This window comes from Mugil cephalus, chromosome 9 (assembly GCF_022458985.1).
Source record: "Mugil cephalus isolate CIBA_MC_2020 chromosome 9, CIBA_Mcephalus_1.1, whole genome shotgun sequence".
NCBI lineage: Eukaryota > Metazoa > Chordata > Actinopteri > Mugiliformes > Mugilidae > Mugil > Mugil cephalus.
The window spans coordinates 22,103,827-22,122,250 of record NC_061778.1 but is presented as its reverse complement, the minus strand read 5'-3'; the positions used below and the strand labels follow the sequence as shown (position 1 = coordinate 22,122,250).

The following is an 18,424-nucleotide window of genomic DNA, read 5'->3' as shown; positions in this document are numbered from 1 at the left end:
CTCATTGGTTAAATTTCCTGCCCACTCGGTGCCCCGGTCCTGGTGTAAACGACCATCATACACATACATTACTTGAATAGTTCAGGCTCATTCAGTTTGTTTTTGACTGACAGCAGTCAGAGAATGAGAACTAGATTTGGTCTGGTTTACTTGGTTCTATATACTTTAACCGTCTCCAGACTGTTGCTGGCCCTCTTCCTAGTGTTAGTAGCATAAACACATATGTCATTGTTGGAAGGGACTATATAACTTCTAGTAAAATAAATCACATAAAAAATAACATAAAGGTTGGGGTGCTGCGTTAAATGTAAATATAAGCCGACTGCAAATCATTTAGTAAATGCATCTACAAGGATTTAGCCTAAATGATAAGCGTGACATGACACCTGTCAATCACTTACAAGAATTAAATGAGTGAAAGTGGAGCAGGGACTAAATCAGCCCATTTATAGTGGGGGGTAATTAATTGGGCATTTTTTCCCTTGCATTCCTTACACATCGTAAGAAAATCAAAACCATAGTCAATGACGTTTTAATGTACTTTAGAAGCTATACTGTGATTATCATTATGATTTCAGGACATGTACTGTTTAAATCCTGTGCACATAAAAAATCCGGGAGCAATAACAGTGGTTACCACTAGATGGCAACACAACACACAGTCTCTGTCGGTGTGACAATGTCTGATAAATCAACAAGGTGATATTTGAAGCCAAGGCGTATTTTTAACAAGAAAAAAAATAAAAATAAATAAAAATTCTGTCCTGCGGTATAAGAACAGGACTTTAACACACCAGCGCGCTGAAGGCTTTAGAGACCAGCAGGCTAAAGTGAATAGGTCTACGTATGTTTAATAGATTAGCGTATCTATGTTTAATAGATTAACTTTTTACCTTCTACGCGTTGTGAAGTGATTCGATGTTTTACCCCGCCCACCCTGTGTTCCTTCTTCAAGGAAAACGAGCATACCCGAGCGTACGTCAGTGCTGTGTGTGCAGCTCCACTGTCAGTAAATTGTTGGAGCTTTATAGTCACTGTCGCACTGATCAGAGAGACCTGGAGTGGAACTGTCCTGTCATCGCTTGTCCTCAGAGGTAAACTTTGTTCTGTTTATGTGCGGTTTATCTCAGTAAATACAAAAAAAGTAAAAGTGAAACTTAAAGTCTCGAGTGAAAGGACACAGAAAGGCAAAAAAAAAACATTTGACTGTCACGTAGTTAAAACTCTCTGTCGATGGGAAACACCTGAAGAGCGGCAGGTCTGAAGATCTGAGATCTCTGGGGAGTGAATCAAGCCCCAGGTGTTAACTCTTGTTACAGTAATAGTGTAGCAGCAGCAGCATTCTGCAGTAACTGTAAGGTAGACAAGGATGACTGGACAGTTCATAATTACAGGCCAGGCGAAAGTTGTTTCAGGTCCGTGTATTTTTTGGTCATTGGATTTTCCGTTCAGAAGAGGATATTAAAAAATGAGGAATTAGTGGTTATTTGATTTTCATTTTAAAATTCAAAAATTAAAATTCGAAGAATTTTTTCGTTACCGGGGTCAAGGGTGATGACCAAGCCTCGGTTGATTTTCATTTTTCTAAAAAGACAGAAACAAGAAACGCCCGTTTTTTTTTTTTGTTTTTTTTGTTTTTTTTCATTTTGTGCGAATGGAATTTGCAAGAGTACGTATGAGGATTGTGCCAGCACACACACACACACACACGCACACACATATATATGTCAACATCTGTTAAATAGCAGCGTCGAAATTCTTTACTTGCTCTTCCTTTCAAAACGGCAACTTCCAGTCACCCCGGTTGTTTCTGTCTTCTACCGATTAAACTTTTTGTTTTTAGAAACACAAAATGAAAATCAACCGATTTCTAAAGGTTTGGTCATCACTCTTGACCCTGGTTACGATTTTAATTTATTTCATTAAAATGAAAATCAAATAACCACTAATTGTTCGTTTTTTAATATCCTCTTCTGAACGGAAAATCCAATGACCAAAACATAGACGGACCGTTGAAGAACTGTATCTGCATCAAAACTATTTTGAGCAGTGATTTGGATCATATGATGATCCAACCACCCTGGTGATAATCTGACTCATATCTGAATGCACAAAATGAGACTGCATACACTGTAGCGGTATGTGAATAAAAGCTTATTAGGGTCAGTAAGTATCAACTCTAAAATAAAAATAAACTGTGTACTATATTTGCAAAGCTCTAACATAGACTTGTGGTTGCCATTATTCCACGAAAACACTGACTAACACAATGAAGAGTCATAAAAAAACTGACTTGATTTTGGGGTGTGTCTGACCTGTGGGAGCAAACTCTGTCAAAGATGGCAGAAGGATTTTTAATAGAACATGTTCTCACTGTAGACTCTGATTTTGTCCATCTCCCCCACCTCCACGGGGTCCAGGGAACATCCCGGGACGAACTGTCCTTCCCTGACTATTTTGTTAAACCTGTTCCAGTCTGCAGTCAAGATCGCATTGCTTTCTGCACGTTAAAGCCATAGTATCATGTTGCCCCAGTGCATTTTTTTTTTGGGTTTTCCCCATTGTCTGGAACAGCCCCATGGAACCACCCACGAATGTGACCAGATAAGCCGGGCATTTTTATTTTTTTTTTTAATTGACAGTGACTATCTCAGTGGGAACCCCTAAATATGTCGGGTTCACCCTGAAACCCTTTACTTCCATTTCAAAACACAGGGTTATTGCCCCATATGCAGAAGGCTAAAAATGCAACTGGGGGGTGATCAGGGAAGGACAAAAGGAAAATACAAGAAATCTAGTGAACAACTTATCAAATGGTGCAAGAAAACCCCTTCAGGTAAATAAATAAAACCCCAAAGAGGGGATTTTGGGGCTAGGCCCCCCACCTCGTCGGGAGGTAAATACACAAAATTTTCCCTTTTCTGTTTCTTGCGTACAGGTACAAGGGTGAACTGCTGTGGCTCTTTTTCCCAGAAGGAACCCCTCCCCTAAGTCACTATTTACCTAAAACCTCATTGTATTTAATCTTTAAAAGAAAGCCTTATTTTGGCTGAAGAAAAACGAACTTTTTTTGTCTTTTAAAAGGTCCACTTTGAAAGGTCTGTATGTGTCAAGCCTCTTGTTTCTGTGCGTTCCTCTGAAAAAGCATTGAGGGGGGGGAGGTGAAGGATCATGGGGACTGGCTCCACCTCCCACAGAAAAAGGGAGAAAAACCACTAGAGGTTTTTTTGGGGTTTTTCCCTCGCCTGGAGTTTGAGCTGTCCTTTTCAGTGCTAAGTTGGACAGACACAGATTGTAGCTGAGGTGAAGGAGAAAAAGGAGGTAGGGGACAGAAAGATTTACTGTGTGTACGGACTGAATTAGAAAAGTAAACACAGTGGGGGCTTCCGGCAGTGTCCCTGTACTTTTACGGGCTCGTGAGGATTATGATAAGCACTGATTCTGGTCAGCGGCCTTCCTGTTGGAGGAGAGGAGCAAGTCCGTTTAAATTCTCTAGAGTGTAGGCCGTCTTCCTCCAGAAGAGCGCCCCCATCAGGCGGGTACGTCATAGCTGGCTGTGCAGGCTAGATGGCGAGGTCTTTTGCCTGCTGTGCTCAACCCTCGTCCCAAAAAAAGGTAGGACAAGGAGACAATAGTTTGCCCAGGAACTTTTAAAACTGTACCAGTGTTCAAAACCTTGCAAGCTGACTGTTTTTATTATAGCAATCACATTCTGTTTTCTAGATCACCAAAAGTGACTTTTCATTGATTTGAAGTAAAGATTGTTACAACAAACAAATAATTACAATACTGGCTTTATATGTGTTTTTTTTTCTTATTGGCCATTAATATTAAATCAACTAATGATAAAAAAAAATCCTTACTGAAAAATGAAAGGAGAGGGAAAAAATGAAATTGCCATTAAACATTTACAAAAATCGTTTCCTGCAAAAATAGAGAAGTGTGTGCATCAACCTTCCGCCCAACAATAAACATGTGACCCAGTTGCTCCCTTTGTTTCCCGGCAGTGAAGACCAGGCCAGGTGACCTCTGTCCCAGCCTCTCTGGTGCCTACAGCTGTCTTTTTCCGCCCGACTGTCCCTCCACGTCCAAATCTCAAAAGTAGGCCCAGCTTTCCCTTTGGATCCCTCCAGAAACCCCCCAACACTGATCAACCCAGGCCACTGTAGGTAAGTGACAATGTGTTGCTGTGGTTGTTGGTATCGTCACAGATTTTTTTATATTTTTTTTCTTGAACTGTAATCAAGTTGGCGCAGGACACAAGTTTGACAGAGAGTTGAACTTTGATTTTATTAAAAAGCGCCCTCACCCACTGCTGTGGGGACAACAGGCCCTGCCAAGCTGGGGGTAAAAATTTGGGTCAAGTTAATAGTTTACAAAATAATGTTCCTTATCCTCCAAATGAGATGTTTTAAAATAAAAATAAGTTTTGGGGTATATTTTCCCGCATGTTTCGGATCTCTGATGGGTGACCATGGTGATGCGACCTGTACCCTGAGTTCCCTCAGTCTTTTGGGGTCTTCACACCTCATGGGGGAAAGTTTTGTTCTCTGATCGATCAGGATATGAATGCGATGACAGCGGAATCAACAGACCCATTAGCAGTCCCAGGGTATTCACATTTTTATTTCTCTAAGCTCTTGTAGTGTTCCTCCATGAAGTGGTCTTCACTGCTTTTCTTCTTCCTTAAGGTACTCTGCGCTTCTGTTGAAGGTTTTCCAATGGGCTGCTATTTCAACATTTACATTTTTTGGGTCCAGCTTTGAAACTTTTCCCGAAAGTCCTCCGTCATTTAGAAAAGGCCCCTTCTTTTTTGAGTTATGTTTGTGTGGGTCCCTTTTGTGTGATGACATCAGTTGTGGAGTATAACCGAAGCCCATGGGGAGGCTCGAAGAAAGTTGAGGAGATCAGGCAAATATGGGGGAAAACAAGATACTGAACCCACTTAACAATTTACAGACAGTCCTGCTTCCCAGTCAGCCAAGACAAGTAAAGACACAAACCATCCGCCGTCCTAAAAGGATTTACATTGAAAAAATGCTTCCCCTCACCCTAACCCAATTATTAACTAATTGAAACCTTTACTCAAAAGTAGCGGCTCATTTAAAGTACTGACCCAGATAAAGTTATTAAATGTGGCCCCCTCCTCAGTATGAATTGTTTGAAAAAATGACTCGGGGAAAGGCATCAGTGTAAACGCAAAATTACTAGTTGTCTACTTACTACTTGGCAAACCCCAAAAGCAAATGAAAGTTGCTTGTTACTGTAACAAGAGTCTGCTGTATTTTTAATTTTTTCGATTACCACACTCTTATTTACCAGGAAAACCCTTTTTGTTAAAGTAATTAGTGTAAACTCTCCCCCCGCTGTTTGTCTTTACTGATGGAGAGGTGTGGAACACCAAAAGTCATTGTCGGGTAAAAAAGAATTCGGGTTCCCACAGGTAAAAACCACAGAAAACCCACAGTACCCCCACAGTAGTGCTTTACTTTCAGAGCTTAATCGGCTATCTCAAAATTCGACTTTCTCACCAGTCGTTGTCCCATTTACATGCAGCGCAAGAAAATCGAATAACTGTTTCCTCTTCCACACAAAGGGGCGATACTTCTTTTCAGCGGAATAATACCACGTTAATATGGCCTGTTTTCCCGGTTGATGATTTTAAAAAAAAAGTCTTTTCATGCGGCAACCGGCATTTAAAAAAACAACCAGACAGATAAAGTACATTTTTTAATCTCGTACAAATTTTTCCTCTTTAGTGGTGAGGGGGTCCATAAGGTAATAATTAGTTTTTTTTTTGTGCATGTAAAAATTGACTGTCTTCCCATGTGTTGATTGGATCTTAATCAAACTCTGTATTGTAGGTTTCTTTTTTGGTTTGGGGGAAAGGGGGCCAGCTCGCTCTTATCAAGGGCTTGGCCAAGGAGGGGGGAGGTCACGCTCAGTTCATCACGGGAACGACGGGATGCAACCAAAAGTGGTAAACCCAAATGAAGAGCTGCAGTAAACCTGTGTTGGCAAGACCAGTTCCAGTGATAAAAACTCAGTGTCTCTCCCAATGTTTCAATAGATTTTTACATTCTCCTTTATTTTTCGGGTGATGCGTCCCATTTGCTCACAAGCCAGGTGGTGACATCTCATCCATGGGATTTCCCAAAAGGGAGTGTCTTTCACGTCCTCCTCCACCAATCAAGCTCTTTTCCGGGGTCAGGGTAAAGGTTTTGGCCAGCTCACTGGGGGGTGGGACAGCCCCAGTCATTTGTTTTTTCTGTCATCGGGTTTGTGATGACAAAATTAACAGATTTCTAACACTGTAATGTTTTCTCGGGATTTCAAGGCAGCAGGGGGCTGTGTACGGGAAGTCGCCTGGCGGGTCTTTTCCTCTAGAACCCTCACTTCAGTCTCCCTGAGGAGCACTGGGTAAAGCGCTTTCCATCCAACACCCCCGGGTTGCTTTCCTGCCTTTTAAATGATTTTGATAAATTTAAAAAAAAAACCCCCCTTTCAGGGGCCCTGGAACAAAACAGTGAAGCAAATGACAAACAACTAAACTCTGTTGAGTGATCCTTCTCTCTGCAGAAAACAGTCCACGGGGGTGCTCGCATATGATTCGCTCTCTGGAGATGGGGGAGAGAGGGGATGGAGGAGTGAAGGGAAGGGGGGGAGCTCAGTGCCCAGTAAGGGGTTTAGCAGTTCTTTCACTGCCTTAAATTGCTGCAAAAAACAGTGATAAGTTTCCCAAAGGACTCTGGTCACCTAAAACCTCATGAGTGTTACACCTCACTTTTTTTGCTTTATTTATCAACAGCTGTACAATACCCGGGATTTAACTTGTACTCTCCTTTCCTTATTACTTCAAAGTGCTTTTGAAACAGATGAGTCCCTGCAATGCACGTTATGGGAGTAGTAAATGATGAGTCGTTTTTGCTTTTGAACATAATTCTTATTTTACGAGTGCAGCAGTGAAACAACAGCCACTTGAGAAAGCTACAATAAAAAAAAAGAAAACAAACAGGGGGAAAAATACAGTTGCCTGTTTCGAATGACACTGAGTTTTTCTGGGTAATTTCATGATTAATCATCATGTATCAATGTGAAGTTTTTTTTGCATTCAATTTTCAGTCATGCACTCCCATAAAAATTTCAATATATTCCCATAATCATTTTAAAATTCTTTCAACATTTTGACAAAAATCAAATAAGGGAAGAGAAAATTTTGTATTTATTATTTTTCATAAACAAAATATAGTTCTGCTTCTAGAACAGTGAATACTTTTATTTCAAAAACTCGCAAAGTACATATGCATGGCTTTATACATATGGGTTTTTCCTTTTGAATTGGAGAATTATTTCCTGTTTTTTTTGCAAACCTGTGCCCCCTTTAAGTCTTTTTAAATGTTTGACTAACATGCTTGATTTAAGACTCAAACTACACGTGAAATTAATTTAAAAGTTGAGGCAGTTGTTGTTGACCCTTAATTTTCTTGGTTAATGTGTTTTTTGTTTAAGGGCAAAAAGGGAGGGGTTTTTTGATTTCTGCATTTTTTTTTTACAGTTCCATGTTCCGCGTTTACTCGGTGACTTGTGAAAGCAAGACTAATTCAGGGAAATTGCTTCCTTTTAATTAAAATGTACAGCATAAACTTACAGCATAAAACGTAGACTCTCCCTAACCCTTTAAAGAGCACTGACAATTCATCATGTCCGTATGCTTTCATAACAATAAAGTAACAATAAAGCTTGGGATTATTGTTCTACTCGATTTGAATATTATCTTCCTGTTTGTATTTTCTTTGGAAACTTGTGGGTGAGCAGAGGCTTTTGAGATGACATCCATTGATTCAAGGCTTTAGCCACCGCAAGACAGGCACTAATGGTCATATATTTTCGTTGTAAATCTGCCCAACCAACCTCGCCAACCTCTACAATACTTTTATATATCTCAGGAAATTACGCCTGGGCCTGAGGACAATGCAAAAGTGTTTGCTCCATCTGAATATGAATATATATAATAATAAACACACACACACCAACACAACACACACACCAAAAAACACAAATTTGTGTGTGTTAAATACTATATTTCAAGGTTCACCCGCCCAAGGGGGGACAGAAGTTTCAGCGAAACAGTCAACCTGAGTACACTCAGTTGATTTTGTTTACAACTAAATGGCTGTGGTCAGGTAAGCAGCATGTTTACATTCAGCCATTGCGTCCTTTGTAGGAGATAATGGCAGCAAATATGTATAGCTTCAAAGACAAACAGTTAACTGGGCTTAAGGAAATTGTCAAGAAGCATACATTGGGTCGTTTTTAACTGATTAGCTGCAAAACTGTCCAGTTGCATTCAGGTATTTTTTCTCTGCGAAACACCTCCTTTTTGAAAACCCCCAATGAGTCATTATATAATAAATCCCCCCAAGCCGCTTAATAAGAAAATACTGTGGGAATGCGGGGCAACATTGTTCATAAATGCCTTTTTTTTGTATCTCTCAGTAAACCCACTTATTTTTTATATAATTTATTTTAAAAATGAGCTAAAAATCAACAAGATTTGACTGGGCTCTTTTTTCTAACACGCTTTCCAGCAAAAGGGTCCCACTTAAAGGTGGCCAGAGTACCTCAATCGACCAGCCGGGGAAGACAATGTGGTGTATTGTTTTTCTGTTTTTTTTCCCCATCTCTCCATTGATTTTGTTAAAAGTGTTTAATTAAAACATAGTTTACTGGGGTCCATGACAGCTCACTTCGAAAACCCCGTCCATCCAGAAGCCCCCGCACAGCCAACGCAACAAGCCACCACACAAACCAACCCCTTCCGCCATCACCTCCCCTCCCCCCAAACCCTTCCCTGCCCGACTACCGTGGGGAGGGTGGATATCTTTGCCTCCAGCGCCCCTCACGAGAAGGATTCGATTCCACCGCACCCCAAAACAAAAGGGAAATATTTCCCAACTCCCCAAAATTCCATCTCCGCCCCCCCCCTAAAAACCAAAGCCGACCCTGGGCTTCCCCCGGGTTTCCCCCCCCTCGTAAACCCCCGACACGCCGACCCCCAGCAGCAGGACGGGACTCACGTCCTCCAGCCATCTCTGTCCAGGGCCAGGTCATATCAATCCAATCTACACCGCACTTGTTTAACTTAGTCTCATCCTTCATCCTTCATCTCTTCCCTTTTCCCAGTGTCTCTCCCTCTTCCCTCCCTTCAGCCATTTCGAATGCAGTGCCTTCGGCTTCCATAGTCCCTCCATCTTCAGTCTTTTCCAACACCTCCATCCCAGCAACCGCCAGTCATAGAAACCAATTTCATCATCTAATCTTTTTCCCACAGGTCATCCCTCCCAAACCTCCCTCCCCCTTCTTTAACCCAACTCTCTTTTTCCCCCAACCTCCCCCTTTATCTTCCATCAACAAACGCAGCCCAAAATTTTATTTTTTACATCTTCCCCCCCTCTCCACCCCCTCCCATTGCAACATCCTCTTTTACCCTTCCAAGCTACAATCCCCTCTTCCCCTCATAGCCCCCCTCCCTCAGAACTCTCAACAGGTAGACCCCTCCCTGCCAATGCGGGGGATGGCTGCAACAATTTTAATGACCTAGGGTTTCACATATTCCAGCTGCCCATTCCTCCACACCTGCTCCTTCTGCGCGGGCAATTCCCCACCGTTTTGTCCTCACAAACCCCCCCCCAAAAAGGACCCTAATTCCAACTTCCCCCTAGCCCCAGCTGTTCCCAAAAAACAGCTTTTTCTCCCCTTTCCCCGGGCTTCTCCACCCATCTGCACCATTCCCCCAAAGGGAGACCTTTTCCCTTGACCTCCGTCATTGGCCCCAGCCCCCTCCTTCACTTTTCGACACAAAACCCCTCAACCTACCCAGAATAAACCCTTTTAAAACATGGTAAACAAAAATTTTTGTCATCTTTTGAACGCCATTTCCTTTGTTTTGACGACATTATTCCCCCAACCCCACAACATCCACTCCACAGAGACACAGCCCCCCTGGATTTGGGGATACACAGGGGACGCTGGTGTGCTTCCCAATGGCCCCTAGAAATGCCAGCACCGTCGCAGTCCTCCACCCAGTACGAGTTGTACCCCATCATCATCGCTACCCTTCTTTGGGGGCATGAGTGATCCAAAAAAGGTAATTCTCATCCACTGTGACAACATCGCCACTGTAAACATCATAAATAGTAAGTAGTAGTATAAAAAATCATTTCCAAAAAACCCGGGCCCAAAAATTAATGCAATGGGCGTTTTTTTCTAAACCTCTTGGAAATTCGGTCCTTTAAATCCAACTCGGATCCTCATCCAATTTTGGGCCCACCTTTTCTCCCCCCCATCTACAACTAAAGGCTCTGCCCCCTTTCCTACTTGCCCACTTTCTTTTCCTACTAAAAGCTGGAATGCTTTAAGCCCCCCACGCATCCTGCAACTGCCTTCCCCTCACTCAGCGCCCCCCTCACTAGTTTATCATACGTCCATTTCATCCAAAAGCACTACCACCAGGTCAACAGCGCACAGCTTCTTCACCAAACTGATAACCCCGGGAAATTCCCCTTTTCCTTTTCCCTTTTCCATCCACACGTAAAGTTTGCTAATCAAGGTTTTCGCAAATCAGAACCACGGACGGGGCGGAACGGCTACCCTCACCGCAACTCTCCAGCTTGTTGCATCCTCCCCCTCAAGGGTTACCTGACCCCATCATCGTTTCCCCGCCAAAAATTTCCCCTTTGGGATTTTGGGGTTTCCCTGATGTTCCGACTTCACTCTTCTTTAACTTCATAAACCACAGGGCACGCCCCCGCCTTCACCCTTTTCCCTCCACCCGCCGGTTTCATTGTGTTCAAACTTAAAAAGGGGCAAGACCGACCACTTGGCCTGTCGCACCTTTGAATTTTTTTGGGGGGTCAAGAGCCGGCCTTCCAGAGATATGCCCCCACCCTGAATCTCACTCCCCGGGTTCCAGCATCCACACTTCGGCAGACCACGCACGATCGATACTACGCCATTCATCAGGTCATTTCGTCGACCCTTTCGTCCTCTTTTCTTCCCCTCGATCCCTCCATCTCTTCCCCTCGACCCCCGATCCCTCTATTACTTCCCCTTGGTCCCTCCGCTCCTTCCGGTCCACGACCCATCTTTCCCTCTCCTTTAACTTGGCTGAAATAAACTACTTACTTTACGTTATGTTACTTTGGTGTCAAATTTTGCTTCCTGGTATTTATCAAACAATGTAAATTGAAAAATTGGAAAATGATCAGAAATGTCAGAATAGAAAATTCCTTTTTGTGATGCTTTGGTTAGAGAATTTGTTAATATATCATCTATTACAGTAGTGGATCTGTCAGTCGCTCTAGTGGGTTTATGAATGATGGAGTAAAGATAATTAGAGTACAGATTATTTAGGAAGTCTTGGGTTAGGGAGTGTGTTTCGCTTTTGAATAGGTTGATATTATATTCGCCAAGGCTATAGCACATTTTGCCTTCTTTAGTTATATGGTCCAGGGTACTTGCCATGTAATTGTTAAAGTTGTTAATGTCAGTATCCGGTGGACGATATGTACTGTAGTGAAGAAAGTGTCAACAACCCAAAACATGTTTTGAATCTCCTCAGAGTAGCCATGGTTTACCTAATGACAGCTTTGCACACTTTGAGGTGTGCAGTTCAAGTGCTGCAGTAATCGATCTCATAACAAGAAGCACTCTGCTAAGTAAAGAGAAACAACAGTTCATCAATACTTCAGGACATGAAGGTCGGTCAAATGCTGTGATGTAACTGTTCACATAAGGACCGTCCAGGAAAGGAAGACCAAGAGTTCCCTCTGCTGCAGAGGTTGAGTTCAGAAATCATCAGTTATCAGCACCTCAGATTACAGTCCACATCAGTGCTTCCCAGTTTGAGTAGCAGACACATGGGTGACTTAGTAGGAGTTAGTGGTTATGTGGCCATTTGTATGTCATCCAGAAATAGTTGAACTGGTAAAGCAGCAGAATGAACCAAACAGTCATTTAACTTAATGTCACCTGTCAGTACCAAGCCCTTTCAATACATTTTGATTGCTGGACACATACCTTTAAATCTGAAATTGATACATTAGCGTGAAATTATTGAAAATAACAGAGGGATTTTTGTATCATTCTTTAAATTTTCTTTTCCTCTGACCTGGTGTGTGCTCCAGAGGAGAAAGCCACTGTGCCCCAGCAGCCTCCTAAAGACCCTCTGCTGCAGCTGATCTCCCTCCAGAAGGCCTCTGGCTCCTGGCTGCTGGATCCAGCTCTGGCTGCTGCACTGGGGAAGACCAGAGAGGAGGTGGAAAAGTCAAAACCTGCACAGGTGAGTTGTTGTCAAAGATAAACCTGATGACACAGGCACTTTTTAAGACTTAAAAGTGTGTGAGCATGCTGTCTTACTTAGTGTAATTTAGTGTATAACATTGTTACTGCTGATGTGGTGAATTAGGTCAGTGAGGAAGTGTGGGCCACCATCCTGGCTCTGATCTGGCTTCATGGTTTCAAGATGGATTCAAAGGAAGAGTGGGAGCTTCTGGCCATGAAGGCTGCATCTTGGCTCAATGCTCAGAACAGTAGTAAGTGTAACAATAATAGTTCATCCAGTCAATCAGAATGTGTGATAATCTGATGAACTGTTCTGTGTTGTTTCTCTAGCACCATGTGTGACCGAGTGTGTGGAGGCTGGTAATGTACTAACTGGGGTTGCAACATGCAAAGAAACGTCTTGGGGATTTGAGGATTTGACTGAAACAACGCTGACACAGAAGCATACTTACCTGTACCTACCATGTACCTGTGTGCAGTGGTGCTGCATTATTTTATTATTGTCTGTCAGCATGAATTTGTTGCCACATACAGTAGCTGTGTAAGAAGCTGACAAACATTATCAATGAGCTGTTTTAGTTTCATCTCTGTACACATCCCCCTGCTCAGAATGATGTATGTGCAGTCTGACACTATTGGTTCTAACCTTAAAGGGTTCGAAGTTTCAGATGTTTCAGATCATCCCACAGATACTTGATCAGTTTGGGATCTAGTGAATTTGGAGACCAGGTCAACACCTTGTGGTGTTCTTCATGTTTTTTTTTTTTTCTTTTCTTGTTGTTGTTCTTTTTGAGTTGTTCCTGAAACGTTTTGTCTGTGTCAGGCTGCTGCCATCAAGAAGTGTCGGTGCTATGCGTTTTTTGCTAAGTAATGTCCACATGAATACCAGGTCCAAAAGCTTCCCAGCAGAACTTTGTCACAAGGTCTCATCTCATCTCATCTCATTTCTGCTACTGCTTATCCTATTGTCACAAGATGATCACTGCTATTTCCTTCTCCTGTTGGTGGTCATGGATGATGGAACATGTAAGCTGCTGACGGGGGATCTTTTATTTGTGCAGCTATGAAGCAGCTGTGTTTTTTCCAATGTTGCAGATTGTTACAGATTATATCTAAATACAGAGAAACTAAATATTTAGCTAATATACTAGTTGACGCTGCCGTTCAGCGGAAGTACCAAAAGTTGAGCAGTGGGACCGGCCACTGCGTCGCTGTTGAAGGTTAAGTTACTCTCTCAGTGCTGCCCATCACTGACTGTATGTTTCTGAACGTTGGAAGAAGTTCCGAACCACTACAGCAACGATAAGTCTGTCCTCCAAATAGCTTGGAGCTAAAACTATGTAGCTAAAACTAGCAGCAGATGTAGCCGAGTCTTTGCTGGATTGGTTAGCGACCAACGTGCAAAACGCGTTTGTTTTGATCCTGCAGCACCATACTGTTTGCTGGACATTTGCAATTCACATCATCTTAAAGTTAATACTACTGGACAGAAATGTCAACTCAGAGCTTCACCACCACTGCACCGGAGTCGGTGACATCCACTGTCAGCACACTTAAGAAACTCAACAAGCTGTGCTTTTAATCTTTGACATGTTTCTACTAGTAGCTATATAAACACCAATATTTATCTATAAACAGCGTTTTATGGTTTTAATGTATGGCTATGTATTAGTACATTTTAATTCATTTTCAGGTTCCTGTGAGGAATGAAGTGCTACAATTAAATAAATAAATACACCACTAAATAATTACTTAAATGTGTCATTAATTAATTAAAATTGGCCTTAAATATATAAAAATATCATTAATGCATTAAAATTGGTATTGAATATATAAATGTGTCATTAATTCATTAAAATGCCAATTCATTTATGTAAAAAACATATATCACTATTTCACTATTTAATTAATTATTTCATGGTCCTGTGTCGCAGCGCATCATGGATTTATTTTATCTATCAAACTCATTGCTTTGGTCTGAAGTAGCATGCTCGGAGACAGACATGGAGGACCTCCAGGACCTCTGAGGGAGTTGGTTAGAGATATTTTACACTACCCAGAGCATGTAACGAATAAAGTTGTGGAATGTCTTGAAGCTTTTGGACTTATTTCTGCACTTTTCAACCAAGATACTGACGACAGAGTGACAGCAAATTTAGAAGAAATACTCGATCGCTTCTGTGGTACCAGGGGCAGGGTGCAACAGGCACAGTAAACCTGACCCTTAACGTAACCCTAAACCAAATAATAACCCTCTAGAATAACTAATGCTCCCCCCAACATTAAATATGTTTTTTTTTTTTTACATGAAATGAATAGGTATTTAATTAATTAATTAATGACACATTCAATAAAACATTTATGTATTTAATTCCATTTTTAATTAATTATTTAATGGCTTATTCATTTATTTAATTGTGGCACTTTTATTCCTCCATACCTGAAATGAACATGAAAAAAATTATGTATTTAATTATTATTTTTTATCTTTCAGGCACACCTGACCAGTTAAATGACCAATTAAATGCAGTGTTAAGGATTCATGAAGTAACTTTTGTCCTGTTTATATCTTTAACACCGGAATATAATTGTGTGATTGTTTACTGACATCTTACTCATTCCTGTACACATTTTTTGTGTTTTGGAGCTAAATGTGGGAAAAGTTGCATGCTCATTTTAACATGCGCAACTTTGCAAACGGCACCCCATATGTGGTGGGGGTTATGGTGGTCTTCATCCCCGTGTAGCTGTTGCTGGTCAGGGCCAGGCTGGGCCTCTCCAAGGTTATCCTGAGTGGGTGAAGGGCTGTGGAATACGGTCAGATTTCCTTCACCTCTCTGCAGTTGGAGGAGAGCCAGGCCAGAGCGACCAGCATCTGACACAACCAGAGACACGCTCCAGACTGACTCTTTGCAAACAGGAGAACAGTTAGACTGAACTCGTGCCGCAGAGCAGGATGGTGGGGATGTGTCAGCATCCTATAGGAGAAAATGTGTCATGTGTAATGTGTCAAGAAAAATCTTCGATCAAGTGTAGCAACTCATAATGTAATAATGACTCATAATGTAATAAAATCATGAGCCTATGACGTAATCATGACTTTTCTTATAATGTAATAATGTATTAACTTATTACATTATGAGCCTTACTGGTGCCACTCTTAATGTAGTAACAGCTCATAATGTAATAATGGCTCATATTGTGATAAAAGTGTTGTATTACATGTATATTTGCCTCTGTCATTTCTGTAGGGTGGAAGGAAATGCTTTCACCCCTGTCTCTCTGTCACTATTTGTGCAAAACTTAGATGCAAATACCTCTGCCCCCAATAGATACACATAACAAGAAAAAGAAGGCTAATTGGTCCAAACTGCATACACTAACAACGAATATGCACTAGGGGAAGAAGTCTGTGTTTGACAATGATTTATACATAGGTGGCACGGCAGTAACCAACTCAAAAGCCAACAGGAGAAGAGGGTAAAGTAGGGAAGGAGGGGGACTGCATTTCATTTAGTTTAAAAGAGCATTTTTTTTTTTTTCGTTAACTGTTGCTACAATAAATATGGGACACAATAATAAGTGAACACTCTTTCCTTCCATGCCACCTGAAGATCTTCCAGCAATGCCACTTAAATAAAGACTTTTAAGCATACCCAAGTAAAAACATAAGTCCAAATAAATTTAACTAAAGAATATGCATGAATAATACATGATCATAATTTGTAGCTGCCAACAAAAAATCAAGTCAAGTCAATCCAGGGGGCACCATTTGTCAATGACCGTGTCAGTGTTTTCTCAGATCAAGGCTCAATGGTTGAATGGGACTGTTTTGTTTTTACTCCTCCGGGTACTCCAGACAATATTTCCGTCAATGTTCAACTGATTGAGTAATATGTATTACACAAGTTAACAAACACAAATAGCAAATAGTATTTTCTGAAGCTCTATCGGTCGTGTTGGTGGCCATGGCTGATCTGTCTTATGTGCCGGTGTCGCCTCATGGCCAATGGAGCATAACCTGATTGGCTAGACTTTGGATGAATAGAGATGGGGAATGATTGCTTCTCCCTGGTCACCGAAACTTAGGACCAGCTTTTTCAGAGGTTGAAATTTGGTTTCTGGTTGAAATTTGGTTTGTTTTTGAAATTTGAAGCGTTGAGGTTGAATTTTTTGAGGTTGTATCTTTGAAGTTTTTTTTTTTTTTTTATGTGGAATTTTAATAGCTTGATTTTATTATGTTGAATTTTATAAGGTTGAATGTTTTGTGATGTTGAATTTTATGAGGTTGAACCTTTTGTGATGATGACTTTTATGAGGTAGATTTTTTTTTGATGTAAACTAAATTTACCTAGCAATTCATATTCAAACTCTGATGGCACAGAAAAACTTCCATACGGTGCCCCATACCCTACAGCCTCCTTTGACCCCAGCTTAGTATAGAGTTTCCCTTATTAAAAAGTTAAGTTAAAAAGTTAAAAGGAAAGAGAAGAATAAAGTTTGTTGCTTTGTTTATTGTAGGTTGTTTCTTTTTTCTAAGGTTGACAGAACCAGGAGAACATGTCAAAGAACTGCTAAAGGCGGGACTTAATCTGCTAAACCTCGTGATTTACTGGAATCCTGCAGGTGACGTTTCCTCTTCACCTGTGGTAACAAGCAGTTTACCACAGTATAATTTCTGTCTAACACATCAACCCCACAAATATGACAGCAAGTCTGGTGACCTACATCATGTTCCGCTTCATGCTGAGTGTGTGTGTGTGTGTGTGTCTTAACAGACTGCAGAGCTCGATCTATGGTCTGGCTGCCTAATTTGGCTGACAGTCTCTTTCAACGTGTCTATATATCAGTGTGTATGTTAACAGACTGGTGTGTAGCTGTAGTGGTGTTGTCATTTATATTTTAGTTCAGGTTTCTGCTTGTGTGGTGGCCTAGGCCTGCGTGCCGGGAAACCTCTGTGGAGCAAGGCATCAGTAACAGAAAAGAGAAAGATGGTAGTGGAGGAAATTCATAGGCAAGAGGAGCAGTAAGATGTGCTAAGGCAGTGTCGCAGGCAAGGACAGTGGGTGAACTGGGAGAGTGTAGATGAGAAAGTGTGTCAAAACCTTTGACTGCTAGTATATATAATTTCAACACATTTTGGTCACATTTTCTTTCAGTCTTCTTTCTGCTCCAGTCTGTGCTATTTCGGAGACTGCACTGTGTAATTCTACTTCTTAATATTTCTTACCACACAATGAGCTCACACTTACCGTCCTATGATTCATTTTCTTTGTCAGTTTCTCATAAACTCCTGTTCATACCAGTAATGATACATTACATCTTAACATCAGAACAAAGGATCCTTTTTGGAAATCGAAATATATATAAAAAACAACAACTCAACACTGTTACTTGATGGGGAGGCACGTTGGACGGCCGTGGTCTGCTGACTGGCAATAGAAATCCAGGTAGAGTGCTGTTTTAATACATGTATATTATTGTTCTCTCATGCAAAAAGTGAATTTTCTCTCCATAACCAATTAATATCATCCAAAGCTTCCCTCCATATTTGCCGGTGTGCAAGGATGTTTGGGCCTAGGCAGCAAACAAAGGAGCTGCTCAAAACATCTATGAAACTGAAATGATTTTGTTTAAACATTCTTCAACTAAGCTACTCATACCAAGCCCAAGGTTTGTCATACAGTGTGTGTTCTCTGTGTTTCTGTGTCAGTTCCTCTGAAGAGCATTGAGGTGGAGCTGGAGGTGAAGGATCATGTGGCTACAGTGGTCTCCACTCTCCTCTACGAGAACAAGGAGGACAAACCACTAGAGGCTGTTTTTGTCTTTCCTCTGCCTGGAGATGCTGCTGTCTGTCATTTCAGTGCTAAGATTGGACAGACACAGATTGTAGCTGAGGTGAAGGAGAAAAAGGAGGTGAGCTGGACAGAAAGATTTACTGTGTGTACAGGAGCTGAATTAGAAACAGTAAACACAGTGAGGCTTCCTGACATGTGTCTCCTGTACTCATACAGGCTCGTGAGGATTATGATGATGCACTGAGCTCTGGTCAGCAGGCCTTCTGTTGGAAGGGAGGGGCAGG

General features: G+C 41.5%; 1 protein-coding gene and 2 long non-coding RNA genes across 4 annotated transcripts in view; 2 read left to right on the top strand and 1 right to left on the bottom strand.

The window, feature by feature from the left end:
• Positions 1-18,404, top strand: part of LOC125013988 — a 28,705-nt gene extending 10,301 nt beyond the window's left edge. The window contains exons 2-3 of the long non-coding RNA XR_007113424.1: positions 18,056-18,258; positions 18,357-18,404. This is a non-coding gene — a long non-coding RNA (uncharacterized LOC125013988). The remainder of the gene's footprint in view (positions 1-18,055; positions 18,259-18,356) is intronic.
• The window catches only part of LOC125013985 (von Willebrand factor A domain-containing protein 7-like), a 10,024-nt gene continuing 2,938 nt past the window's right edge, over positions 11,339-18,424 (bottom strand). The window contains exon 5 of the mRNA XM_047594968.1: positions 11,339-12,295. Within this exon, the coding sequence (XP_047450924.1) occupies positions 12,216-12,295 (80 nt within the window). The 3' untranslated portion in view covers positions 11,339-12,215. The remainder of the gene's footprint in view (positions 12,296-18,424) is intronic.
• Positions 12,190-15,435, top strand: LOC125013987. 2 transcript variants are annotated; one of them, XR_007113423.1, is made up of 3 exons: positions 12,190-12,340; positions 12,467-12,590; positions 12,673-15,435. It is a non-coding gene; the product is annotated as an uncharacterized LOC125013987 (long non-coding RNA). The 2 variants fall into 2 exon arrangements; XR_007113422.1 differs by having other exon boundaries at positions 12,467-12,593.